The sequence below is a fragment of the Aythya marila genome, assembly GCF_965140915.1.
Source record: "Aythya marila genome assembly, chromosome: 30".
NCBI classification, from domain to species: Eukaryota; Metazoa; Chordata; class Aves; order Anseriformes; family Anatidae; genus Aythya; species Aythya marila.
The window spans coordinates 1,776,541-1,804,080 of NC_139071.1; the positions used below are offsets into that span (position 1 = coordinate 1,776,541).

Here is a 27,540-nt window from a genome sequence, read left to right on the forward strand (position 1 = left end):
AACCCAGGCTGCGGGGGACCCCAACACCTAGCAGGGGCACGCCTTCCTCTTAGCACACAGCTTTATTCTTACTGCCTAGCCCCTCTCAGGGACCTGCAAGCCATCAAGATCGGGGCATGCTTGAAGGACACAACCAGCCATGGCTCTGAGACATTGGTTCCACCTCACTCAGTGGGCTGAGGGGGAGACTGGGGACTGCGTGCACCCGCTGCCAGCATAACTCTGTGGGGAGAGCGGCCGGGACATGAGGGGACTGAGGGGCCATGAGGGACCATGAGGGGTCTGTGAGGGGCCATGAAGGACCCTGAGGATCCATGAGGTACCATGAGGGGATGATGAGGGAACCGTGAAGGAGACATGAGGGGATTGTGAGAGGCCATGAAGGACCACAAGGACCACAAGGAGCCATGACGGAACTATGAGAGGCCATTGGGGGAACCACAGGGAACCATGAGGAGCCATGAGGGAACCCATAAGGGACCAAGAGAGGACCACAAAGAGCCATGAAGGGGCCATGAGACCAGGAGGGGCCATGAAGAGACCATGAGGGGACCTATGAGGGGACCATGAAGCATTGGACACAATTTGGGTCCCTTCCAACTTGGAATGTTCTATGATTCTATGATGAGGGGCCATGATGGGCCATGAGGGACCCATAAGGGGCCGTGAGCAGACCATGAGGAGACCATAATGGGCCGTGAAGGGCCATAAGGGGCGCGAGCACCCCGCCCCTCCCCTCCGCACCCCTCACAAAACGCAGCAAGGCGCAAGCGCACGGAAGCCCCCCACGGCGGGGAGCTGCGCATGCGCCGGGGAAGACCCCGGCCGAGCGCGCCGTGGGGGCGTGCCCCGGTGCGTGGGCGTGGCAATGGGGCGTGGCAAAGGGGCGGGGCCGAGCGGCTGCCCGGTGCCGCCGCGGGCGGGGGGGGGCGCAGTCGGTGCTGCTGTTGCGACAGGTGCGAGAGGGGGGGACCGGGATCGGGATCGGGACCGGGACCGGGACTGGGGACGGGACGGGACGGGCACAGGGACTGGGATACGGGAACGGGCGTGGGATGGGACCCAGGACGATACCCGGGACCGGGACTGGGACCGGGACCGGGAGCTGGGTCTCGGACCGGGACCGGGGACCGGGGACCGGGACGTGGTGCGGAACCGGTGCTGGGATCCCCCGTCCTGTTCCGGAGCCTGTCGCTGGGGAGTGATCTGTGAAGGGCCGTGCCAGTGCCCGGTGCCCGTTATTGCACCCCTCCGAGCTTCCCCTCCCGGGGCTGCCGGTGAGCAGGGCAGGGCCGGCTCGGTACCGGGTGGGGTGGAAGGCAGCGGGGTCGTGCTGCTGGGGAGCAGCCCCCGAGCTGCTTGGGCAGGTGCCCCGCGCTGCAGCCACCTGTAAGCAGCCCCTCTGGGGCCTTCGTTAAGCGGCGGTCCTTGTTGAAGGACTTTATGAGGTTTGGTCCTGCTTTATGTGGTTTTATGGGGCTTTATGGGGTTTTATCCTGCTGCGAGGTGCCTGGTGGGGTCACCGGAGCCGGGTCGGGTGCGTTATGGTGGTTATATCGTGGTCCTTTCCTTCCCTGCTGGCTCGCAGGTTCCTTTTCTCCTTCTCTATCCCCTTTGGACTCTATGCCCTGTTAAATGTAACCTGCACCATGCTCATGATCTTGTTTAAAATTTAGTACATGCAGTAAAAGGTTATTTCTTGGAACAACTTGGAAAAAGTGTTCAGAACGAGCAGCAAAAGAAGCACAAAAATGCTCAAGTGAGTTGAAGCCGTAAGCATGCAGGAAGGGGCAAAGAATGTGGAATGGCATTAAAAATGCGGGAGCGCGAGTTTCTGGGCATCTTGGTGTTCTGCTTTTTTGTCGTGAATTGTGTCTGAGACTCCAAATGTGCTTCTTAGCTTACCGTTTGAATGACCCAGCAGTAGCTGCTGCCTCTAGGAAGAGATTTTGCCACAACGGTCCTAATTGTCTTAATGCACCTGTGGCTGTAATAGAGAAAATGGAGAGCTGAACAATAAGAAACCAAACAATGACACAACGGGGTGGAAAAATGTATCCATAAACAGTGAGTGCTTCAGTGGAATGCTTAGGCATCGAAATCAGGAGTATTTTCTGCACAATTTAACTAGATTGTGTTTTCTCAATATTTTCCTGAAGCTGTCCTTCCGTGTAAGGTGCACGTCAATCAGCAAGCTGTTATCTCTGCCAGGGGAGGCTTCTAATGAATGCCCTGCTACTGTTTCCTGTGCAAAACTGACTCAATTGAGAGAAAGGCAATTGGAACTGCAAAGTGGGCCTTCAGATGATCTCTTCTTTGGCTCAAGAGTAATCATAAAAGAAAAGTTTAAACCGTAGCATTATGTTTTTTCCTTTTTAACAGAGATGTTTCTCAGGAGTAAATTTTAACTACAGACTCCATGTATGTGTTCTGTGGCTTTGTTAAATCTTTATGCTAAGTGTTTGCTGCTGGGCTTGTTGTAGCAACTGCATCATGTAATCCCAGGAATGCATATTTATTTGTACGTAAAGTGTGCTTGTTTAAAAGTGGGAAAGTTGAGTGCTCCTCGTATTCTAATTAGATCCTTTTTCTTTGTGGATGATCATTTGTGCAGTTGGCAGGGACTGGTAACTATTTTAAACCTGGAGAACAGCATCATTTTTCTAGTTTAGTCTGGACAAAACTTCTCAGGTTAACAGAAGAGGGTAATTTAGTGACGCAAACTGTTTTCTGCAAACTATAAATTTCAAAAAGTAACTCTTCAGGCTGAGTTTCTCTCCCTAGTTGAAAGAGGGATGCATTTTAGAGACTGCCTGAGTTGGGAATGAGTCTGAAGCTGCAGTAAGCTGCAACCATAACACAGATAAGTAGTTTCAGTGTTTCAACACCCCAACAATTTTGGTGTAACTTGTCTCGTTTGCCGTGATAGTTCAACCTGCATATCTAAAAGCACCATCTAAATGATGATCTTGAAAAAACATGTGCTGGCGTGGTGTGTCATTCCCTCCATTACGTCAGGTGAATTAAGGAATGTTAGAGAAAGTCCCACTCTTCCTGACTACATCCACCAAGACAGCAACATGCTCATCTGCTGCCTGTTTTATCTCTACACAGCAGCAGGGTGCAGCACTGGAGAGGTTCCTATGGTTCCAGCATCAAGTGGGCACCTTGTGGACCCAGTGTTCCCCTCTCAGAACTGGAAATCAGGTTCCTCCGATCTGAATTCTCACCAGATCAGTCAGACTCTGCATGCTGCAGCTGAATTCCTTTGGACTGAGGTGTTACAGCATCCCAAATCTGTCTCTTATGAGGAATTGCATTCTATGCCTCTGAGGGTTTCAGAAACATGGGTCTTCCTTACATATGGCTGTTGATATCAAGTTCTCTGAAGGTGTTCCTTCAAATGCGCCTAGTGGTGGAGCAGACCTGTACTCAGACTTCTCGAATTCTGTGACCTAACGGGGCAAATCAGTTAAAGAAACTGATGGAAAAAATGAGAATGAGATCAGCCTGCCCGACGTTAGCGTTGTAGGATCAGTTAGTGCACTTGCTGCAGGCATTGTATGACATGAGGCTAGGGATAAAAGAAAAGAGGAAAAAAGGAAAGGCGTTGCCCCACAAGCTTTATTTTTGTCTTATCAAGGAACTCTTTAAATTAATCTCCCCTCCTTTCCTCCTCCACAAAAGAAAACTAAGTAAAAGTAAAAATCTGATATGCCTTGTTGGCTTCTGTAGTGAAAAGCTGCACAAAATCTCTTCTGGTTTACAGCAAGACAGGGCGGTCAAAAGTATTCCTTTAGGTAACCAATAACAATTGCAACGTGAGGTTTACAGCTGCCTGCATGAACACAAGACTTACTTCAGCTCATGGAGGAAACGGCTGCGGCATTAAGAGTGAATGCTGCCAGGGTGAATGAAAAATGTTTGCATAGGAATTACATCCTCTTAGGTTTCATAACTCAAGCCTTCTTACATAAATGCCAGCACATTTGGTTCAGAAAGCAGAACAAGAGAGGGCACACTAGGGCTTCCTGGAGGCTGTCTGTGTGCACGTGTCTAAAGGAAACACAGAGCTTCACGTTAGCATCCTTTTCAATCACAGCTTGCTTCTTCCTCGTGTTCTGGTTCACAGCTTATCTCTCGCCCCATTTCTTGTGGCTAGTGTTTTTATCAAGGGCCCCATCTCAGTGGCGTCTGCAGAGGAAATTATAACTTCAATCTGATGCTGGTTTTTTTAGTCAGTTGGTGGACAAGATCCTGAATGATTGGGACTTGGTGGCACTAGTATGCTAGGTTCCTGAGCAGTGACTTAATATCAAATTGTGCTGTGAAACTACTTTTCTGCTCTGTATTGACTGACACTGTACTTTCTTCCTGCATAGGTGTTCATGGTGATAAGATGGAGCCTTCCCCATTTAACAGAAGACAATGGACTTCACAGTCTTTGAAAATCACTGCAAAAGAGCTCTCTCTGGTCAATGGGAATAAGTCATCAGCTCTTCTGGAGAGGTTCTCCAGGTAAGTGCTGTGAGGCTTCTGAACACAATCTGTGGGGGGGTTTGGCAGCTGGAACCTTAACAGTACTGCTTCGCTGACAGTTGCTTTGCTTCTCAAAAATAGTGTCACTCTGGAGGCATTTAAAGTTCTGGCTTAATATGTACTGTGCAAAACTTTGTTTAGTTGCTGATGTTATATCGTTTCAGCAATCAGAATTATAATCTCTTCTACCTGCTGTCAGAAAGTACAGCGTTCTCTGTCGAGTTACAATTTGGTTTTGAGGGCAGAGCATTGGAGTGCAGGCAGCTATCGCTGATAAGACTTTTACTCCATCAGAAATGGGCTTTTACAGCTTAGTCACGAGCTAGATCGGCTTCTCTTAACGTGGCATTTCCTGGCCAGTACTTTAAAAAGTAACATTAACGTGTTATCGGTTAACTGGAGACCAGTTAGAATTTGTAGTTCTGTCAACTGCTGGTGATGGATGTAACCCTCTAGGAAGAGCTCTTTAAGGGAATATAGCAGTAGCTATGTTCTTCACAGATGTCACTTCCAGCTGTCTCACAATACTGGTTTAGAAAAGGAATGCTACCCATCCCTTTTCTCTGAGAGATGGATGATAGATTGCAATCAGATCATTAAGTGATATTTTATAAGCTGGGAAAGATGAGTGGCACTAACCTATGTGTTTTGGGGAAAAACAAGCATTTTCTTAAGGAAATAGCTAGACTAGAGCCTGAATTTTCAATGAGAGAGGGGCAGCCCAGTCAGCTAGTCTACTGCATTAACAGTGCACCAAGGTTTTATTTAAATCTTGAGAGTGGGAGAAACTTTATAGAGGCTATAAAGGAAAGATAATTGTGATGTGGACTTTACACAAACATAGCTATTACTCTTCAAGTACTCTGTCCTAGGGAGAAGCCGCTTGCTTTGACCACGCTTGTTAAGGTGATTTATTCACTCATTGAAACTTGATTACAGAACCTGGTCATCTTGCTAAATGTTGATAATCCTTTGGAAAGGGCTTACTGGAAGTAATCCAAACTGCTATTCCTTAATCAAGTGGAGCCCCTCTACATAAGCAGTGTCAGTTCCTTGCAAAAACACAGTCCTACTTACTTTACTGGCTTTGCCAACTCTGCCACTAACAGTGAGGAGCATAATCTTTCTAAATTGCTGATACCTAAATATTTGTATGTGAAAATACTTTTTAAAATTCCCATGGTGTCTAGGTAATCAGTTTTGCCAGGTCAGAGCAATGCAAATTTGCAACAGGCAGAGACTTAAGCAGTGCTCTGTGGTGGGCTGCCTTACCGTGAGCGCTGCCTGGAACTCTTCAATCCTTGTTTATGTTTTCTGCTGTGGTACTGGACTTTCATCCCCATGTCTCTGTTGATTCTTCCCGTATTGATCTCTCTTTCACCATAAACTTACTTTCTCAGCATGTCTCATTCAAATTATGGAAGCTCTGTAGTATAAAAGATATAGGTTAATACATCTGTATTGATTAAAGAGAGCCACCTACAATCCTTTAGCAGCTCTCAGCCTGTACAGTAAATGCAGCTTGTTGAGCAGAAATAAGCAAGGGTGCAATTTGTCCACTCTCCAGCATAACAAGAGAAGAAATGTATGTGGGAGCACACCTTTCAAAACAGGAAAAAAATCACTAAGAAATGAGTTGCAGAACAGGTATTTGCACATAAGTATTTTTTTTTTCCATCTTAGAAGGAACCAAGCCCCTGATATACATTAGTTCTTGGTTTGATACCAGCAATTATTTAAGGTCTGAAGCTGACGACTGTTATAACATTAGTGCCTTGTTTATGGCCTGTAACACATTCACAGTCCTATCAAAAGTAGAATTCCACAGATAAGAAAGACAGAAACATGTTGAGTCATGATTCTTCTCTCCAAAAAGGCAGAGCTCTGGTTAAAAATGGCAAAATTTGTCTTATCTGATTAATTTGGGCATGGCAAAAGCAAAGTGCAGTCACCTTGGGCTGATCGGTGTGGTCTGTGTGCTCCTAGCTGCGGAGTGGAGCGCAGATTGCTGCGTGTAGCGTGCAGATTGCTGGGAGTTTTCTATAGCTTCTTAAAGGACTTTGATTCATGATCCAGGGAGGCTTATCTTCAGAGGACTGTGATTGCTGTTTCCACTGCTGGGATAGTTCAGCTGCTCCTGAAGCAACTGCTGAATTGGTGCAGTTTACAGCCCAGCATAGTAAGATAAACTGGCACTTATGTAGATTTTCTGCGTATGCCAAGCTGTAATTTGTTACGGTTCAGCAGCTGCTGTATAAATAGCTGAGTTATTCCTGCAAAGGGGCACAGCAGACAGCTGGGTGGGAGAAACAATACAGCTATTCCAAGGTAAATTGTCTATATTTGAGAATGAGAGTGCTTAGCTAATGAAAATTATCAACGCACGTTATTATTGTGAGCTGAATGTAAAATGTGGCTATTTCTGTGCATTGTTCAGATACTATTTGCTACTATTTTTCCAGCCTTTGGTTTTATTTGATAGGTCTGGTAAGTGCACAGAATCCTAGGTGGAAATGAAATCTCAGTTATCTTCATGAGCATTCAGTGTCCTAGTTAAAAACTGTTTTTTTTGTTTTTTCTCCATTCTCTTTCTCGAAGGTATCAGAAAGCAGCTGAAGAAGCCACTGCTGAGAAAAAAAGAAGTGTGAGTATTTGTTTCCTAGGCAATAAGCAACACTCTGCATCAAAAATGGATCACCTACATGAAACGTTCCTGTGATAGTTTATTTTGGGAATATCAAAGCTGTTGCTATGTGTCCTACAGAAAACTTAGCTTAGACACAGTGACTGCCTTTGACCCATTCCCCTTCCCTTTCCCAGTGTGAATGAAAGGAAAGAAAATCAAGTGACTTGCCCAAAGCTATATATTGAATCACCAATTCACTTTTAAGCAAAAGGCAGAATGAGTTGGCTGTCAGTCTTCATTTCTAACCACAACCTCTTTGTTCTTAGCTGCAGGCAGTTATGTGGTACCTCTTCCTTTCTTAACTAAATTTAAAAGCCTGCTTAAAAGAAACTGCCAGCCTCTGAAATCTAACATGCATCTCTTTGATAACTATAGAATCTGTTAAAGGGGATCTTCTGGGAAGTGACTTGCAAAGTTCAAAATGTCCCCGAGTGAGGGAAAGCCATCCTTTTTGGCTCTGTTTAGATCCTTGCATCCCCCGTGAAATACATTGCACTCACTATTCTGGGGTCACCCTGGTGGAAGGCCAGGCAGTAAGACTTAGGTCTGTTTTTATAAGCAGATCCTTTAATTTTCCTTTGGAAAGACCAACAATGTTTACAGGATATATAGGTAAGTCTTTGCTAGAGCACACTTCTTTGAGCTCTTTAATGCTTGAGGAGTCGTTCTTCTGTTTGGAATACAAGTGTGGCAAAATAAGTGTTCTAAAAGTTACTCTCCAGTCTTAAGTTTTCTTTGTTGCTTTTATGATCAGGGACGGGCAAGTCCCAAGCAAGAATGACTTGTGTTATAAAGAATGCCAGGACTTCATAGCAATATGTCTCACGTGCAGAGGTGGAAACCTGCTGCACACTTTTGAGTATGTCTGTTGTATTAAAACATTTGCCTTACAACTCTAGTACTTTCTTCTAAATACAGTCAGCAAGCGAGCTGATCTTTTTGAAGCCTAGGTGGATTCAAGTTAATTTGCAAAGCACTGTTCAAAATGTGACCAGAAGAGTAATAGGGTGAGAGACTTAAATCCTAATATAGCCGCTAATCCTGATTAATTCCTGTAAGCCTTGCAGACCTGTTCCACTTGCAATGAGTTTGATACAGAGCACTCTCCATAAGGGAGAGACAGCAAAAATGCAATGCTGGCAGGTATTGGATTTGAATGAATCAAACGTGGGCTGGTCTGTTACTGTGGGGAGAGGTAACTACGTGTAAGTAAAATTCGTCTGGAAAGCATTTGAATGGGAGCAGTATTACTGCTCCACGTAGTACCATCTAACTCACATGGTAAGGCAGCACTTGGGGGGGGTGTGGATTTGTCCTCTCTGAGAGCTTTTGATGTGTCAAGGAAATAGAAGAACTCCAGCAAGCAGTCTGGTGTTTATGAATGGGAGCAGAGAGCAATTTCTTGTCAGTACTTAGCTTAAGCTTTACACTGAGTGGTATAAAATACTGGAGGGATCTCTTGTAAGTAAAAGGCTTTGGTTAGCTGATAGCAGAAACACAAAAGACCTACGAAGCAGTGGTTTCTGTGAGCTAATCAGTAGGTTTTTGGATGACTTCCTAGTTATTGTCTTCTGAACCAGCTGGAAGACACTGCAATGCCTGGCACAGCACCCATGCCTCATGCGGCTGTGTTTTCACTGCTTGCTTGTTCCAGGACTAGAGACCCTTGCAGCGTGGATTTGGGTCCCTTTTCCTCCATGTGTGGATTGAAGCCTTTTGTGGCATTTAACTCATTAGACCTTGACTCCCTTTTTCCTTATAAGGCCATCCTGTTTGCTCACTTCCTGCTTTAGCTCCTGACTTTTCTCCCCCCTCCTTCCTTTCCTATCCTGGATGCTTTCTCCATGTGGCACAGTTGTAACTATTCACAGCTGTCTGAAAAAGCCGAGAGCGGAGCTCAGTGCTGAGCCTTTAACTTCCTTTCGCATAGAAAGGAAGTGTTTTAGTGCTTCATCAGGCATATAACTGGAATTAACTTCTTGTTCTTTGCAGAGCGCAGAAAATCTTCCCCCTCATTTTAAAAGGGGGAATCTGAGCGTGCTAAAGAAGAAGTGGGAGAATCCAGTGCTGGGAACGGAGTCTCGGAAGGAAACGCTCCGAAGCAGCTGTGCTGAGGTTGGGCACAAGGTCGCAGGCTCTGAGGTTGGAGTCGGGAACAGCTCTGCCTCTTGCTCAGACCCGGAGCAAAGCCCAGCAGCCGGCACCGCATCTCACGCCCAGGCCTCTTCTGGCACCGCTGGCCAGCTGCCGGGTCCCGCTGTTGACAGCAAAAAGTCTAAAAGCCACTCAGTGGAGAGTGGTAAAATGGAAAACTGTCTGAGAGAGCCCAGAGAAGCGGAAAAGCCTGAAGCTAGTGAAAACACGGACTCCTCGGGGAAGATAGAGAAGTACAGCGTCCCGCTGAACAAGCTGAAGATGATGTTTGAAAAAGGTGAAGCGGCTCAGACCAAGGTAAGGATCTGTCCTTTCAAATCTTAAGAGAAACTAAAACTTTGCTGCCTCCTGGGCACCAGGAAAAGTCCCTGGAGGGAGTGGCTCGGAGCTATTATTGACTCTGCGAGTAATTGTATTCATTGTTTTAGGTGAAACATCGCGTAGCTGCTGTTACTAACTTATTTGAGCTAAACAAATACGTGTAGAGAGCTTGGATTTGTCAGTATTTGTGAGTGCTTATTGCAGATGTAAGATGGATTTGCTTTTGGTAGAGGTTTGCAGTTTAAGATGGGGAAAATTAAGTATGGAATTTACTGCTTTTCCTCTTTTAAACAACCAGGGAGTGTTTATCTCCTGAGGATTAAGGTGAATTATGTAAACAAATTGTGCAAAACATAAATAGTTACATAGAAAAGAGAAAGTAACTGTTTGAAATGAGCTCAGCAGTCTCGGGCAGCTGAGATGGAAATACTTGCCAGAGTTAGGAGCTTTATACGTGTCTGGATGTGTGTCACACATATAGGTGTATAACAATGCGTGTATCTAAAAGTACTGTGAAACGCTCCCATCTTTTCCTTGCTGTTCTCTCATTCTCATATCTTAACAAATGTTTCTTATCAAAAACCCCTCACCAGGAAAAAAATAAGCAAAGATAGCCAGATGAGCGCCTGCCTTCACTAGTTTTGACTTGCAAATGCACAGGGCTTGCATTTTCCTACAACTGCTCATGAAATCTGATCCTGCATGTGGACTGCAGACTGTGTGTCCCGGGGGAGAATTGCTTAACTAGAAAATGAGTTGCATATGCCAGTGACTTGCAACATAGTCCTGAGGCCTTGATGCTGGTGGATTTTCCAGTTTTCTCATATTTTCCTTTACTTCTGGCTTTGTTTTACTGCGGGTGGTTTTCTTGCAGTACCGAGTAAAACAAATATATTTTGTACAAAATTTTTAAAAATATCTATCCGTTAAGGGCTTCAGAGGAGCAGCTCTGTGTTAAAGTGAATTTTAGGTCTGTATATAGTAATTTTGCAACTTAGGTTTTGTAGTCTTTGTCCTTATGTAAGAACTGCCCATACCATCACGGCTATCGAAAGGCTGGGCTGAAGAGGGTGATCTCTTGATAGCACTTATCTGAACTCTTGCTGTAGGATTCGTCAGCCAGGATTCTGCAGGAAAGTACCATTTTGCAGCTGGACTTGAAGGAACTTTATCATAGCCTGGGGAATAAATTGTTTTGGAGCTGATTGAATCTGGAACTGAAATTGCTGTGAAGCTTAGTCATTCGAATGTGGTTGAAAACCAACTGAAGACAGTAAATATCATGCGCTAAATGTGAAACTATTCAGGTTACGTTCAAATTCTGTTCCTATTCCAAGTTAATCTGGTTGGTTTTTAATTTTGGAAGGGAAAAGGCATCGAGTGCTCTGAAGCTTTTGTGATTAGACTCTGAAGTCTTTGTGATTTGAACACCCCACTGTAAGATTTCTGGTTGTGGGATTTTATCTGAGGCTTTGAGGATGAGATCATGTAGTCCTGTACAATGAAGACAGTTAGGCACTATGGCAACACAGACCTTCTTCAAGAAGGTAGGAAGCAATGTGGTACAAGTTTAACTGCAAGCTTTGCAATTGCATCTTCCATTTATGCTTTTCCTGAACTCTATCTGATGATAAACCCCTGATTTAAGTGGAAGCAATGCTTCACCTGAGGGACGGTAATTCTCCTTAGTATTTACTTCAGCCTTGTGGAATAAGCACTGCCAGAGCTTTCCTGACAAAACATCTGTATAAGCTAAGCAGCAGCACTGCTATAACGTCATGGCAGTAAAGATAAAATAACTTGCCTGGTTGCTGGGTAAGTCCATGGCAAGAATCCAGATTACAGCCTGGATTTCCTGACCCCATCTCACACTCTAAACAAACCTATTCTGATGTTCAGAACTGTAAGCAAAACCCTCTTAGTTTCTTCATCTGTTTGTTCAGATCTTGCTCCATCTTCTGCAATTTAAATAGAAGCCAGAAATTTTTCTTCCATGAAGATGCAATAAAAATGCTTCTTGAGACAATAGTCTGAACCAGAAGCAGGAATATCAGTCTAGATTGGTTCAGCACTAAGCAAAGGCTGAACGTGCAGTCTTTTATCAATTTCAAAGAATTCTTCCAGTAAGCGACAGCAAAAACATACACAAGGATGGTCAGAAGAGAAGAAAGAGACAACTTTTTAAAGCAATATTGTAGATCTGCTTGTTCTGAGTTGCTTTGTGCTTTTTCCTTTAAGGCAAAAACTTACTGTGTCTTGTGGATCTAGCCCGGTGTGCAGGGTCACATTTGACACAGTTATTTATAATGAAATAGGTGTAACTTTTATTTGGTCTTTTGCCCAACAACTCCTCGTGCCCTAGGCGAAATGCTGTTAACTCTGTTTGTGGTACCTCTGCACTCGCCTCTTTTGTCTTAGAACCTTGGGGCTTTCCAGACACGAGGAATATTTTATTTCATTTTGCAAGTAGCAGAAGCTGTGGCACTGGCATAGTGGCCCAGCCAGGACTGAGAAGAGAACTGAGTGCCATAAGCGTAAGGCTGGGGAGTTGGGGATTCCTTCAGGCTAAAGGTGTTACCTCCCGTGAACCCTAATTGTCCTAATTGCTTGTGGTCAGTCTATTGGTGCTAATGGAGAAAGTCCCTCATCTTTGGTAAATATTTTTTTCTAGTACCCTGCTTTTTTTTTTTTTTTTTTTTCCTTCCACAATATAAGACTGTTGATACAAAATCTACACAGCTGTGGCTTGCTATTTGCAGGTTTTAGTACTAATTTTTTTACAGAAATATCTCTGAACCGTATCTAAAACTTTTGTATATTGGTGTTTGGGGTTTTTAATCTCAAAACAGGCAAACTGTGTTATTCAGCTCGTCTCCAGGAAAGTTCTTTAGGGGATGCTGTAACACCCCTAGGTGTCGGAGGGGCCAGGAGAGGAGCAGGCAGGACTGGAGGTGATTCAGCTGACAGTAACTCAGTCTGCCTAGCTGGTCGTGAGATGGCTGCCTCTGATAATTGAACACTTCCTGCTGCACTGGATTCTGCAGCATGGTGATAAAATGGGGGGGAAAGCTGCTCGTTTTCGAGTCAGAACTCATGCAGCCTTCAAGTTAGATGAAGGTAATACGGTCACAGACAAGGCTCTTTCTGAGGAATCCTTAAGTGCTGGTAAAATCTGAATTTTTATTGCTTGGAAGAAGTTGTTTTTATGTGCCTAGATGAGATGCTAACAGCTGATCCAGAACTTCTGCTGGTGGCAACAGGCTGATGAATCCTTGTCAGAATTGTTTGGCAGCTTGCTGGCCCTTTGCCACCTCTCATGTAGAAGTTTAATTTGTTTAATAATTAATTTCAGTAATAATAGCGCTTCCTTTGCCCTCTCAACATGAGGGCAGTTCTGCATGTTACTGAAGGCAAACCACAATGAAAATAAATTGAAATGAGATTCTGAAAGAAAGGAGAATGAGAGGGGACAACTCGAACAAGTTTCCAGTCTGGATTTCTAGCTGCCTTTTTTCTCCAGAAAGATGCTGAGAGTTTCTGGAGTCTTGGAATGCCAGACACGGAATCTAAATTTCTTGACCTTTGTTCCCTGGTCGTGAATTCTTCCTTATGCATGCTGCTGACCAGTTAAACTTCTCATGTGTCTGTACTGCAAGCTTTTTTTGTTCCTTTTGTAGATTTGTCGGTCTTGCTGTGTGCAACAAACTGTATGTGGTGCCATGTTAAAAAAAGATTTAAAAAAAAGAAACCCAGCTTCTCTGAATTCAGTAGGGCAGTGATAAAGTAGTTTGGGGTTTCAAACAGGCTAAGAAACATTTTATTTTCTGTGTCCTCACAGGATGTTGTCTTCAGATATATTCTGCCAATAATGACCTTTCCCATATACTAGTCAAAAGCCAGACCCTTTAATGACAAATTTCTGAGCTGTAAGAACTTCAGGCTCGAGGTGACATGAAAGCGGACATCAGCTTAATAAGAATCATCTAAGGGTAGTTTGCACAGAATGAGGAATCTGCAAGTTCTTACAAGTGTGCAGACACTCCCAAACTGAACCTATCAACACACTCAATGGAAGGAAAAGACTTGTCATAGCTAAGCTCTTTTCCAGTAAGAAAAGTTACCGAAGTCTTAAACCACAGAAATAAAAAATATTTCCCATGCTAATGGAAAGAGAGGCTTTCCAGCTGCATTTTCCTTTCCTGGTAAAGTTGCTGTTTTGTATGCCAAAGCAGCCTGATTTTTCACAGTGATTATCTTACAGTGCGGTTCTGTTAAAATAAAACTTTGGAATTTCCTTCAGTTTGGTGACCAGCAAATAAGAAACTTGTTGGAAGGGGGTGGGGAGGCGGGGATGTGTGGTTGGAGCATCTTGCCAAACCTGCCTTTTTCCTTGCATTAGCCTCAATTGTAATTTCCAACTGGCTCCGTGATTTAACTCTTCTGAGGGAGGGAGAGAACAAAGATCTATAACCTGAAGTATTTCGTAGGATGTCTTCAATAGCTGCAAGTCAAAATATCTTGGTGAAGTCCAATTAAAATCTGCATTTCGTGAGCATTTGGCAAAGCTGCTTTTTCACAATTTCTTTTATTGAGCACTAGATTTTGGGGAGTCAGTCTCAACACACGTGCATTAAATCTGATTGAGCCAGTCAGAGCACTTCTGTGGTAGCTACAAAACTGTCCAGCCTTGCAAGTAGTGATTATCCTGGATATCTGAGAATATTTATCTCTAGCACTCTGCTACTTAAGCCTTATCAGACCTAATTAGGGAATTATTTGGTACCAAATGCATGAGCTACCTAAATCAAAACAAGTAGATCTAGATAACTTTCATTGCAATAGTATTTATTCTCCTTCTTGTTCCTGAAAATCCATACAAATTTTTGATAGCATACTCCTTTCATACTTGTTTCTGATTTAAAAACTTCATAAAATTACCCTGAACATTAACTTCAAAAGAAATTGTATGAGCTGCAAAAATCTAGACTGAAGTTTTGTACTTGCAGCCATAAATGCCTAAAAATCTGGTGTGTGGTTCTGATTTTTCAACAAATATAGCTTCTCAAAGGGCACCTACAAACCTCTGCACAAAATGGTTTTCCAGGTGACGGAGGGTCATGTATTCTGTGATCAAACTTTATATTGGTTAAATAAGATGTCACCTGCTAGAGTTGTTTATTCTAGCAAAGCAGATTTGCTAGTGACACCTGTACATCTTAAAGGATTAAGTGCAACAATCTTTGTTTGTCCAGGCAGCTGATAGGTGGGTTTTGTCTCTACCAGGTCCCTAGAGACCAGAGGAAGACAGCAGTCAGTAGGAGGATTTCTGAAAACAGCTTCTCTTCGGAAGACCTTGATGTTGGCCAAGGAGAGAGGAGCCACAGTACATCAGGTCAGTAATACCCAATTGTTTTTTTTAGTTTATAAAGTTAAAACTTACTTTATACAATACAATGGAAATAATTTTTGCCTTTCAGAAATAGAATTGCAGCCATCTTCCATCTGTAAGGTCCACACGATCATCACATTTAATGAACTGAGTCTTGCTGTGAATGTTAAACCCTTAACTCCTTAAGCACAGGAAACCAAGGCATGGGATAGCTAGCAAGTTCAGGAATGGAACCCATTTTTTTTTCCTGCATTTTAATTCTAGGATAATCCTATGACTACTTTTTAATAGTCAATCTACTTTAGAAACCAAGTAGCTGCTGCTGTCATTTGACAGTAACCCTAAAACAATCTTCAGGGTTGGACACGTGGATGTATTGTTTCTGAAACCAGCTGGATAAATTATGAGATTAATTATGACATAAATTATGAGAATTTGAAGCATTTCTATGTTCTTGAGACCTGGAATTTCTGTGGTCTTAGTACTAGTGAAGGGATGGATTAGTAAATGTTTCTGCACACAAGTCTGTTGGTGTTCACGAAAGTTACTCTTTATTCATGTAATTCTTTTCCAGGGCATCTTGTAGATACTAGTCCTGCACTCAGCCCAGATAGGGCAGAGCCCAAGAAAAGCCTGGAGATGCCCCGCTTATCAGAAACTTCGATAAAGGATAGGCTGGCAAAATACCAGGCAGCTGTGTCCAAGCAGGGCAGTTCCACAGGCCTTGCTACCACGGTAAGTCTGAGCTTTGGCTTGTGCAGAAGTGAGTTTTTGTCCCAGCCTGAGGCTGGAGAGAAGATCTTAGGGCAATCAGGCCATTTGAAGATAATGCCATCTTGTTTTGAAAAGACCTCTGTGCTTGTAGGATTCATTTCTGATGAAGACCCTCTACAGACTGCAGGGAGAAATAAGTACTTGCATCTTGCTGCAATGATCATGAAAGTTTTCAAGGGAATTAATTGCTGGTACCCTGACTGAAGTGCTTCTGAAACATAGCTGAACTTTTTCTTTCTGCCTGTCTGTATCTCTGTGTTTTTTTCTTTTTTGAATTAAAAAGAAATCTGTAATGTGCATTAGCTGCAAGCTAGGGGAAACTGAGGCACAGCAGCAGGAGCAACTTTCAGTGTCCTGCAGTGCACAGAACCCAGATTTCTTGGCCTGCAGCCTTGAGTTCACCAGGCAGTTTTTCTCCCCTTTGTTTTCATCTTCCTTCAGGTTTTCTCACCCATTATTTCATTCCAGCTGGCCTTGCAGTGAGTTAACGTATGTCAGTTGTGCAGATATTTGAACAGGAAGTGAGCAATTAATTGAATCATAGTAAACTGCTGCAGCTGAAGAGACTGCAAGAATCTAAGCTTTTAATAAAAGAAGATAAAATGAGCTTAACTACATTTGCTGGAACTGTCTTATGCTTTTGCTTAATGATGGGAACTTTTACTGTTTAAGCATGCCTTTTGTTAACCATCCTAATAAATTTTAATGGGAGAGACCCTTTAAAGTTATGAAACTTGCACTGGAAGTAAAAGCCAAAAATGTTGTTCCTAGGGTTTAGAAGAATGCGCGCTTCCCACATGTCTTTATAATGATGCTAAAATCTCTACCCAGCTGAAATGATTTTTTGAATTTCATGTGCAGCATGGGCTTAATTCTCCAGCCCTTGGGAGGAAAGTCAAGTAAACTTCATGGAAGGAGTAGAAAGTAATTACATCCAGTGCAACAAATGTCATTAACTGCAAATTGCTGATTTCCAAGTCCTGTTTCTCACCTGCATTCAGTTTGCTAGATCATCTTTTCCAGTTTGTGGCTTGGAGTGGTAGCTGATCCACTAAATTATGTCCTAATGTCAAGAGATTTACCATAGATGTTTCTTGAGACCATAATTTACAAATGTCCAGTGCTATCAGTTTGAGAGTCAGTCCAGTGTCATGCTCTTAGATCCCATTTGGCAGAATCTCTTGATTTTTGGCTTGCCCCATCAATTAGGGCAGCAGGTAAGATGCTGACAAGGCTGTTTGCAGTACTTCCAGTAAACCATGACTCTTGGATGTTTTCTTTCTGTGCTGCCAAGGAAATGATGGGTCTTTGATATGGTAGTGTGCTATTTGTATTTCCCTTCTCTGAAAATGTGCTGCAAAGGAAGGACATAATCTGTCTTGGGAGCAACTGTTTTGAGGGTATTGTGGACTAATTAGGTCTGGAATAAAGCTGGTAGGTGTTTTTACAGTTGGTTAGAGTGAGGGTGAGAAGCAATTTATTTCTATAACATTGCAAGCGATACAGAAAGGGGACAGAGGTGAGGAAAAACATATTTAGAGATCTATGTATTAAAACAACAACACTTAATTACATACCTATCAGACATGATTGGTTTACAGAATCCAGTAAGCTGCTGGTGCTGGCATTTGGCTATTTCTCTTCCATGTTACAGAGAAAACGCCTTGTGAATGGCATGAGTCTTTCTCCAATTATCTTGAATCCTGCGACAATGAAACACAAGACTTCACTGGATTTGTTTTTTAAAGTCTGAAAGATTCTTTTGTGTAGATCTTAAGACAGTTCGTAAAGTACAGAGATCTTGGTAAATAACAGTATTTTTTTTGACTAGCACAGAAACAAGGGTAGTATTTGCTTTTATGTTGAATTATATTAATTACATGGTGCTTTAGATGATGCTTGTCTTGAAATATTTATCACTTCAAGTGAAAAATTAACATATCTAGGAAGGGAAAATGTGGAGTGAGCAGGGGAAAACAAAAGAGCTGATTTCAAATGGAAATCTGGAAGCAAGGAAAAGGGCTGCCATTACCTTCAGAGACTAGAGTAAAATTCTACAGCCCCATCTTTCTTCCTCATTAAAATACATCACTTAGCAAGTGTGTATAGATTTTTATGTTCCTTCCTTTAGTTATCAATGTATATGCTTGGAAAACAGTTTTCCAAAAAAAAAAAAAAAAAAAAGGGAGAAAAATAGGAAGTGCTTTCCTAGGAGAAAAGAACCTGTCAACTTTCAAGTGCTTTATTCTATAGAATGAGATTCAAGCCAGTGAAAGTGAACTCAAGAATTACAAATCTGAGCAGAAGGAGAATATGCCACCAAGTTTTGAGGACACCATTTCCTATCAGGATGGGGAGAAGGTAAGATGCTCATGCTGGTGGAGGTCAAGGACTCCACTGTAAGTGGAACAAGTTGAAGAGGGTTGTCTGAAATACTTGTTCCCCATGCCGTTTAGAAATTGAACCTGAGCAGCAGGTACTATTTACACACTGCAAAATTCCTTTTTTGTTTTTGTTTAGATTATATCATATGAATTATAAGATAGCAGGTCTCAGTGAAAGACTTTTTAAGCCGTTCTAGAGAATATTTCGAGATGAATCTTACCAGTGTTCTTGGAGAGTTCCCCTGTCTTCTCAATGATGACATGTCTGTAGTGTGGCAGAATCCTTGAATATCATGCTTACGTATTCTTTTTTAGGGGCTTGAGTTGCTGACTAGAGCTGAAACCTTTGTTTTTGTGTTCAGTTCCTCTATTTTGACTCTGCCCTTAACATTTGATTACAGTGAAGTCACCAAAATTTTTTTGTCATGTTGCCAACCATAAAATAACGATTCACAACTACGTATTTGGTTGTTTTTTTTCAAGAAATGAAAGTATGAAAAGCTTTCTGTGACACACGTAAGGGGACTTTTCACCACTTCTTCTGCATTTAGTGGCTAAATTTTGCTTAAGGTAGCTGTGAATGACAGTTTGGGCTTGCCCCTGTTTTTGAGCTTCAGCTGCAAATAGAGGCTAAATTACTCCGTGAATACAGAGATAATAAAGCATGCTCAAGCATTTGTATACTAAACTGGGGGTAGCAGACAGGATAAAAGTAGCTGAATAATAATTGGGGTACTGTGTATTCAAGCCATGCTGAACACGTGGCAGCCTAATGCCAGGAGGGCTTTTAGAGCTTTCCAGCCTTCCTTGGGCAGGGGGCCAAACTGTTGCTTTCAGCTGTTCCTCGCTGACAGCTGAGCAGCTTCATGTTTAGCTGGTCCAGACTGCTTTTGCTAAAAGGTGAGTTAATTAAAAAGAGCACTTGTGAAATCCGAATACTTCCCTGCTGTTGAATGGGAGATTTGAATAAAATCTCTTGTATTCAGCAGTAATTGCAAAGTTGCTTGTTGAGGATTCCAGGTGCGATAAAGAGCCTGAACAGAACATTGTTTGAGAGGGAGGATTGTTCCTTTGAAATGACATCATCAAGTTGGGAAGTCTAATTAAAACTGCTATTAATAAACATCAGAGGCAGGAATCCTCTGGTGAAAAGGGAGCAAAAGAAACTTGCTAACCTCTATCATTTTTATACTGAATTCATGAAAGATTTAGTAACCAGACGTGTGACTCAGGCACAGAAAGCACCGATGCACTTCTCACTATTCTAGTGGTAGTGATTTGTTCAGTAGAACTTATGTTAATTTATACATTATATGTGTTAATTTAACTTGCTTCATCTGTTAACTCAATTTGCAAACATCAGTTGCTTGCAATGGACTGTTCAATCATTAAAGTGAATTAATGATGATCTGCATTTAATCTTGTTAGTGTTTCAGTTTCTCAGCTACTTATAACTATTTGATTTCATAGCAATAATGCCAAGTTTAACCAGTCTACATCAAGAGCTTTATAAAAAGCTTGATTTGCACTAAATGTGTCTTGCTTGATGTCAAGGGATTTCTCAGTAAGAAAACCGAGGAGGTACCTCAACAAAATCAACAGGGCTTTTTGATATCTAACAGAGAAAGATGTACAAGCTGCAGGTGCTTGGGGAAACAAAACCCCAATGTTTGTGTGAATACTACAGCAGGTGATCCCTGTGTTGCAGCAGCTGTAAGTGTGTGAGGGTGGCTGCCTTGTAGCCACGACAGAACATCACTGGCAGTCAACTGGCTGCTGTCGTGTGCCTCACAAACCAAAAATAGCTTCATGTGCACCTTAGTGTGGCCAGTCTCTTCCTGTCCTGGTGCTTATACTGTCAAATTGTCTGCGTATTATTTGGGATGTTATCATTCAGCCTTCTGAAGGTCGCAGTATTCATTGCCTAATATTCTCTTGCAGGTTTCCCTAGGTGAAAACAGCTCGTCTTTCCACTCCAGCCTTTCCGAGGATGGCAATGGTAAGCACTCGTCTTCCCACCTCACCAAGAGTAGAGTGCGTGGATGAGGAAAAGCACCAACTCTGCCCAGTAGTGTGTAGGATACTTGAGATCACTCCTTCAGATGATGAATTTAATCCTATAAAAGCCTGTATCATACTGAAAGTGTGTCCTGTGCTGGGTATACTTATTTGGTGATCATCCTGCATTAATATCTTTGATGTTGACCGGAGGTAGACAAGTTCCCGTTTATTAAAGTACTCGAGCATGTTCTTATGCTGCATTAGCTTTACACCTGAATTCAAGCCCATGCACGAGCACTTCGCAGAAATGAAGAGTACTTCGTTGGAGTTAGATGTTGTCCATATTTTAGTTTTCTTTATGTATCAACTTAGGTTTTCTGGTACGTGGGAGGAATAGATTTATTGTTTTTAAATATATTTGTTTGATCTAGATCTAATGGTTTAACAGCAAATGAATGTTTCAGCCCTTAGTTGGTAGGATTGCTGTTTGGTTTTATCAGTATCATAATTATCTTTTCTTCCTGCTCTGCTCCCTTAGTTGGACAAAACCTGGAGAGCGAGACAGAAGTTCAGAAACCTGTTGGCACAAAACAGCAAAACTCTGGTTCCAAATCACTTGGCCAGGCAGATGCATCTCTGCCAAAAGCAGTGAAGGTAAAGGAGCTATTTATTCTGTAACATTGGCAATGGTTAAAACCAACTTTCTTCTCTATTTAATACTACAAAGCCTTAATGCAACATAGGGTCTGGCAAAACTGTTGCTATCTGATCTGGCTGTTCATGAGGGAACTTGAGTTCTGGTTGGAGAAGCACCTCCAAGCTGTCAGTTCTTCTTCAGAGGTGAAGTTGGAGTTGCTTGCTGGGAACTCCCTTGCTGCTGCTGAAGTGGTGTGGCCACCACTTTCACTTCAGTGTGGGGAAAGGGGGTTGAGCAGGGAAATCAGGATGCAGATCCTGTCAGGGTTTGTCTGTAAAGTCAGAGCTCCTACAGAGCAGCCTTCAGGTCTTGATCCTGAACCCCAGAGCCTTCAGAAGGTTGGGATCTGGCCCTGTACCTTCCTCTTCCAGCTGTTCCCCAAGCAACTGCAATCGGTAGGAACTTACTATAAAGGATGAGTGACCCTCCAAAAGATCAAGTCTGGCATTCCTAACAACAAGTCTTTAATGTAAAATTTCCATTAGCAAGGTCTATAAGGCAGATGGAGAACTTCTTTGATAGGAATGTATTTGCTAATCTTATGAGCCACCCAAACTGCAGTTCTGAACATTTTGATCATGCTGTACGTGCCTGTCACGTGCGCTGTCTGGAGGTAGGATGCCTGTTCCCTGGGCTGCCACAGACTTCCTGGCTCGCTCTTGAGGAAACAACTGGGCTTTTGTTGTTTTCCCCATCTTAGGGAGGAACAACGCTGACCTCACTGAGCCCACTGAGATGTGGGTTCCTAGTGTTCTGGAGTGTAAATGCCAGTATGCAAAATCAGTCTGCTGTCTGTGATGGTTTTATAATCTCGTTCTGTTAAAGCACCCAAGATGTGTGCAAGCTACGTGTTTCGGTCCTCTGCAATCTCTTTCTATTAGTATAACCGGTTTAGTTCTCTACCTTGTTACTGCTTTTGATGCTGCACTGCTCAGATAGAAACCCAGATGCTGTTTATTCATGTCAGGTTCCTATTTGTCTCTTCCAGCTTCTGTTTCCTGTTCTTGGTTCCTAATCTCTACTCCTGCCTTCTGCTTCCCTCCTAATGTGAGCTCAACTCTCAGCTTTCTCTCAAGTTTTTTATATTTACTGGACCTCACCTTCCTCCTGTAGCTCCTATTTGTAGTATGCCTGGAAAGGAATTTCTTTCTCTTCACACCCCAAAACACCTCTCATCAGGCACAGGGCTCATTGATACACAAGTAAGTTCCTCTTCCTAGATGGGGACGTGCATTGCAGAAGCACATGCCGGCGCTGTAATGTAATGTTGCAAGCAAAACTGAGCTACTGGGGAGAGTCTTTTTGATGGGCAAGCAAATTGTTGCTGCCTTGCTTCCTGTGGCAAATGTGGATGACCAGATTTTTGCTTGAATTGGTAAATGCTCTCATTTTTTGAGATTCCATTTAGCAATTCAAAATTTGGAGTTCGTATGCAGTTTTGGCGGCACCTAGAGATTGTGGCTCTTTTCAAAAGGAGCTCTGAATTCTTTTTGGTCAAGCTGCCATCATAATTAGAAATTTAATCTACTATTACTTAAAGCAGTGCCTTAAAAAATTTACATAGCTGTTGAACTGGGATTAAATTGGCAGCAAATTTTATGGCTGTGACAAACTGACTTCAGCTGGCTCTGTCTTCAGCAATCTGTCCCTTGCATATTGTAACTTTCATTGCCTAACCATTGTTTCTTGTCTGGTATAAATAAATTGCTGTAATGATGTTTTCCTGTCACCTTCCTGTTTTTTCTCCTTAGCCATATTTTCCTCAAAGGTTTTTACTAAGTTTGTAGCAGGTAATTCTTTGGAAAAGGCAAGCTATGATATCAGAGTGTCTATGCAAACCCATGGATATGGAGCCTAGGCACTTTTACCCTGATGCTAAAATAGTAAAATCAAGGCGCAGCCTGAGAATGCCAATTTTTCATCTGCAAATTGAATTTTTTTTTTTTTAAGGTATCTTCCCTGCTGGCCAACCATAATAGTTTCTGAGAAGTGCGTGGCATCAAGTGACCTTTTTCACGAACAACATACTTGTTTTCTTGATGCTTTCAGAACACAAAGTCTGAAACCGTTCCCATACAGCCCAGCAGCGACACTTGACTCCTTAGCGTTTAAGTTTACCCTTGCACTAAATTCTCAGGAAATTCTCTTAGTGAGTACATAAACATTTTTAGCTGTTTAACCTCAAAGCCCTGCTCAACTTTAAGTCTTGGGTGAGTTTGAGGGCTGTTTGTGCTGAAACCCGAGTATGGTTTCTTTGCTATAGAACTGGAATTACTTACAAATGAAGTCAGAAGCGTTTCCTGCTGTCTGCATCTGTGCAGACTATTTTCTTGTCACTAAAAGAAGGGAGCATTTAGCAAAAATGGATTTCAAACTGCTGAGAGCAGCCTGTTCCACTCCTTTTCTTTCTCCACCATCTAGCTATTTATTTTTGAAGTCATTTCAGATCTTTTTTTATGACAACTTTCCTAATTTTGGTAAATCTTATAATGACCATAATCTAGCCTAATATTTCTTCATCATTTTCCTATAAAGAAAAAAAAAATGAGGTTGGAGAAATAGATCAGGCAGATTTCTGGGAACTGGCTTAAAGTTATAACTGAGTTCTAGTACTTTTATTGTTCCTTCTCAGCCACTGCTCAGCTTGCAATGGGGCAAAATCTTGGCTGTCAAACCACACCGACCCCTGTGGGCTCGCCATACCTGACTCACGCGTTGCCCCCCAGAACCCACTCTACCAGAATTAGCACTGAGCTGCAGAAATGCTGCAGTTTTTCTGAGCCCGCTGGAAGCTGCGCATGAACCCGAGCCAAGTCTAGCAGTTGATTAATTTTCCAGCTAACGAGCTTTCTCTTCTTCCCGTAGAAGTTCCAATTGCCAGCGAAGGAAACCTGCGTTGGGTGTCAGAAGACCGTGTACCCCATGGAAAGGCTCTTTGCCAACCAGCAGGTGTTCCACATCAGCTGTTTCCGCTGTTCCTATTGCAACAGTAAACTCAGGTAAACACACTGCTCTGCTTGGCTGCCTTCTAGGAAGCGGGGCTTTCCTCTTCTCAGAAGCTGAGTAAGTTGTTGTTCAGGCTTAGCTGAGGTGAAGGCAACTACAATGAATTGAACAGGAGCTTATGAGTGGTAATACAGTCCTGGTTCTGCCAGGGGCCTCTGCACTTGATGCAGTCTATTTTTTTTAACTCATAATGTCACTTGTTGGGGGAAAGGTGTAATGTCCAGCTCCTGATACTTGAAAAAAAAGGGTTGTACCAACCTCTGAAAGCTGTAAGATTGTCTTTCCTGAACACATTGGAAGAAATTGGATCTGTTCAGCAGCATAAATGAAATCTACACCCACCGCAGTGGCTGAACGCTAACATTTGACTTTGTGTCTTTCTGAACAGTCTTGGGACGTATGCTTCTCTGCGTGGGAATATTTACTGCAAGCCTCACTTCAATCAGCTCTTCAAAGCCAAAGGCAATTATGATGAAGGCTTTGGACACAAACAGCACAAGGAATTATGGGCAAGCAAAACTGAATGTGAAGAATCCCCGGAGAAAACTCTCCATGGCATAAATGCAACAGACAGTTCTCAAAACCCAGGAGTAGAGGATGCCCCGATTGCAAAAGTAGGAGTTCTGGCAGCAAGTATGGAAGCCAAAGCCTCAGCTTTGCCTGAAAGAGAAGAGAGACCAGCAGAAACAAAAAAGCTCAGGATTGCCTGGCCGCCTCCATCTGACCAAAGTGTTCAAGGAAGTGCCCTGGAGGAGGGCATCAAAGTATTCAAACCCAAATGGCCCCCAGAAGAAGAGATTTCCAAGCCAGATGTGCTGGAGGATGTGGATCTGGACCTCAAGAAGTTGAGAAGATCTTCCTCACTGAAGGAGAGAAGTCGTCCCTTTACAGTAGCAGCCTCGTTTAGAACAGTATCTGTTAAAGGCCATAAAACAGACAATGCAGCTTCTCCTAAGGCAGAGAGAGACACGTTGAAAAGAGGTGAGGAACTAGAGAGAGAGGTGGTGGACAAAAAGCAAAAGGAAAAGAAGGTGGAGAATAGAAACATCCAGAATGCTGAAGAGAAAAATAGAGAGGAAGAGCGGGAATTGCCTGTTACCAAAACAGCAGAGCATAACTTTGTGGAAAATGGCCAGGCGAATGAAGAGACAGATGAGGAAGAACACGGTATGGAAGAGAAGCAAACCCCAAATGAAGAATTCCTTGAACCCGATTCTCCTAAACATTCCAGCTTTTCCAGTGTCTTGACTGCTAAGGAATCATCTCCGAACCAGAATCGCAAATCCCAAGACGTTGGTTTCTGGGAGGGTGAAGATATGGAAGACCTCTCTGTGGAAGAACAGATCAAAAGGAACCGTTACTATGAAGATGATGATGATGAAGAATAAATTGGCCTTTTACTCTAAAACTCGCTGCAAGGTGCTGGGCCTTTTTAAATTGGTGTTTTTAGCTTTAACAAACAGCTGCCCTCCATGCAAGTGATGCTATACTGCACATCGACATTAAGGGAATCAGATGTACAAATGATCTCAACCAGAAAAGTACTGTGGGAGCCTGCAAAGGGGACACTTAGGGGCATGGAAATGAGAATCTGTGGCTGTGGGATGGCATCAACAGGTAGTGGCTGTCCACAGGGTGGGAACAGAGCTCTTCTGTACTCCTGTTGTCTTATCCTTTTTGAACTCTGGTACCTGTTTCGCTAACGACTTAGAGAATGCCCCTGCGCTCTCGGTGGTGTGGAGCAGGCTTTGTGTAATACACTACTTGTACCACTACAAATGCGACTGCAGTGCTTAGGGACCAATTTCAAAGGGACTTTGTGACCTGCTTTAAAACTGGTAACTAAATGCACTTTAATACATGTAAAGGGCACAGCTGTTTTTTTATTATGATAAAAGCATTTGGTTTTGCTTGGAATCCATCAGCTAAAGCATTTTAAACTGAGTGCAACGTGACTTTCTTTCTCAAAACTGCCAATGATCAAGACCTACTACTCCATTTTTCTCTGTGCAACTGGAATGGTGTGCCCACTGCTGGAACCAATGTATTTTAGTGCTGATCCAGAAGCTGTGCTGACTCTCTGAGGGCAAGTCAACATTTTTTGCAGGAGCCTGCAGGGCATTATTTTTGCATTTCATATGCATCTGAAGTGTGTTTTTTGACATTTTTTTTCTCCTTAGAGTTCATCATAATTCATTTAAAACTGCAGATAACGTTTTTAAGGCCTTTTGACAATTTTGAAAATTTACTTGTATCAAACTGCCATAAATCTTTTCATTGTGGCTGTGAAATTCTGCTGCATTATGAAATCTTTGGAATAAAACCATATGAACAGTGAAACTTTCTGATTGCTAGCATTGAAGCTTAGTATGTTTTTAAACTTGACTGCATTTATTTTACAAATAATGGAATCTGGTGGAAGGAGGATGTCCTTTTATATTCGCTTTTATTTGTACTGTACTCATGAGAATTAGCTCTAACTCTATTTGAGGTGTAAAATATTCTGCTTTCTTAACAGTCCTGCTAACTTCAATAAAGTTTGGTCATTTACATAAAAAACTAGGTCTGAAGACTGGATTCATGCTCGTTTTGCAAAGAAGCAGTATTTTAAAAGGACCTGGGGGAATGAGAGGTAAAATACTGGTGTTCTTACTTGAAGCTGGAGACCAGACGGTGATTCTTCTGGTGCCACTAGGTGACACTGTGGGTCCACTCTTTTGCGGAATGTCAGATGGGCAGACTGCTCTCTCAGATACAAGACTGGAAGAGAGATTAAAACACGATAGGCAAAAGAAATTAGGGCATGCAGGTATTTTACGTTTCCATTTCTGGTTTCATCTGTTCCTCACGCATGGTAGGTGAAGATAATTGAGAATTGGTTTTGTTTTTTCCTTCCTAGAAGCTTATTTGTATTGCAGTTGTCTTATCTCAAGCCTGGGGTGGTTATGGTTGGGATAGGTGGGGCTAAGATCTGGAAAAAAATGCAGTAAGTGACCTGCAGTAGCATAAGACAGAATGTGGTGGTTTATGGCATGGGGAATGAGGGGGAGAGGGGAAAAACCAACTGCTATCTAGGTAGGTGTTAGTAGCTACACATTGCGAGGTGTACAACCTGCTGGCTGGTACTTCTTAAGGGAGAGCTGAGCCTTGATTTGAACAGATAGAGGGGTATTGCAGAACTAGGAAAGCGGCTGTAAAAGTACATATGGCTTTCTTTAACCTCTAAATCCTTATCTTTTTCTAACGAAATCCACTTGGTATCAGATTGCCTCCTCAAATTACTAAGCAAGTGGAGATCTTTCTGCCTGGAAGCTATTTGTCATGGGCTCAGATTTATTGGATATGCCTACTACTTGTTTCTTAGGAGACACAATTGAATTTTACAATGCAGCCCCAGTTACGTGATACTAAAGGTACACTGGCTGCAGTTCCCAGAGACTTTGCTGTTATACATCCCTAATTCTCGTTAAATCTGAGGCATCTGTGAGTCCTTGAGCCATAAGGATGCTTACTGCTCGCTCAGCCAGGCTAAACATGTTCGTGGAGAAATTAGTGCTACTGGTACGTTTAAATAAAGTTGTTCCACTGG

General features: G+C 42.7%; 1 protein-coding gene across 2 annotated transcripts; it reads left to right on the forward strand.

Annotated features, from left to right (window-relative positions):
- Nucleotides 1-928: 928 nt before the first annotated feature.
- Nucleotides 929-26,504, forward strand: LIMA1 (LIM domain and actin binding 1). Of its 2 annotated transcripts, XM_082781438.1 has the most exons (11): nucleotides 929-956; nucleotides 4,383-4,518; nucleotides 7,138-7,183; nucleotides 9,218-9,676; nucleotides 14,984-15,092; nucleotides 15,664-15,824; nucleotides 18,117-18,224; nucleotides 20,189-20,246; nucleotides 20,787-20,902; nucleotides 23,811-23,944; nucleotides 24,340-26,504. In XM_082781438.1, exons 2-11 carry the CDS (start codon nucleotides 4,400-4,402, stop codon nucleotides 25,337-25,339), a joined length of 2,310 nt encoding a protein of 769 aa, XP_082637564.1. In that variant the 5' UTR covers nucleotides 929-956; nucleotides 4,383-4,399; the 3' UTR covers nucleotides 25,340-26,504. The 2 variants fall into 2 exon arrangements, with proteins under 2 accessions (XP_082637564.1, XP_082637565.1); XM_082781439.1 differs by lacking the exon at nucleotides 18,117-18,224.
- Nucleotides 26,505-27,540: the final 1,036 nt, after the last annotated feature.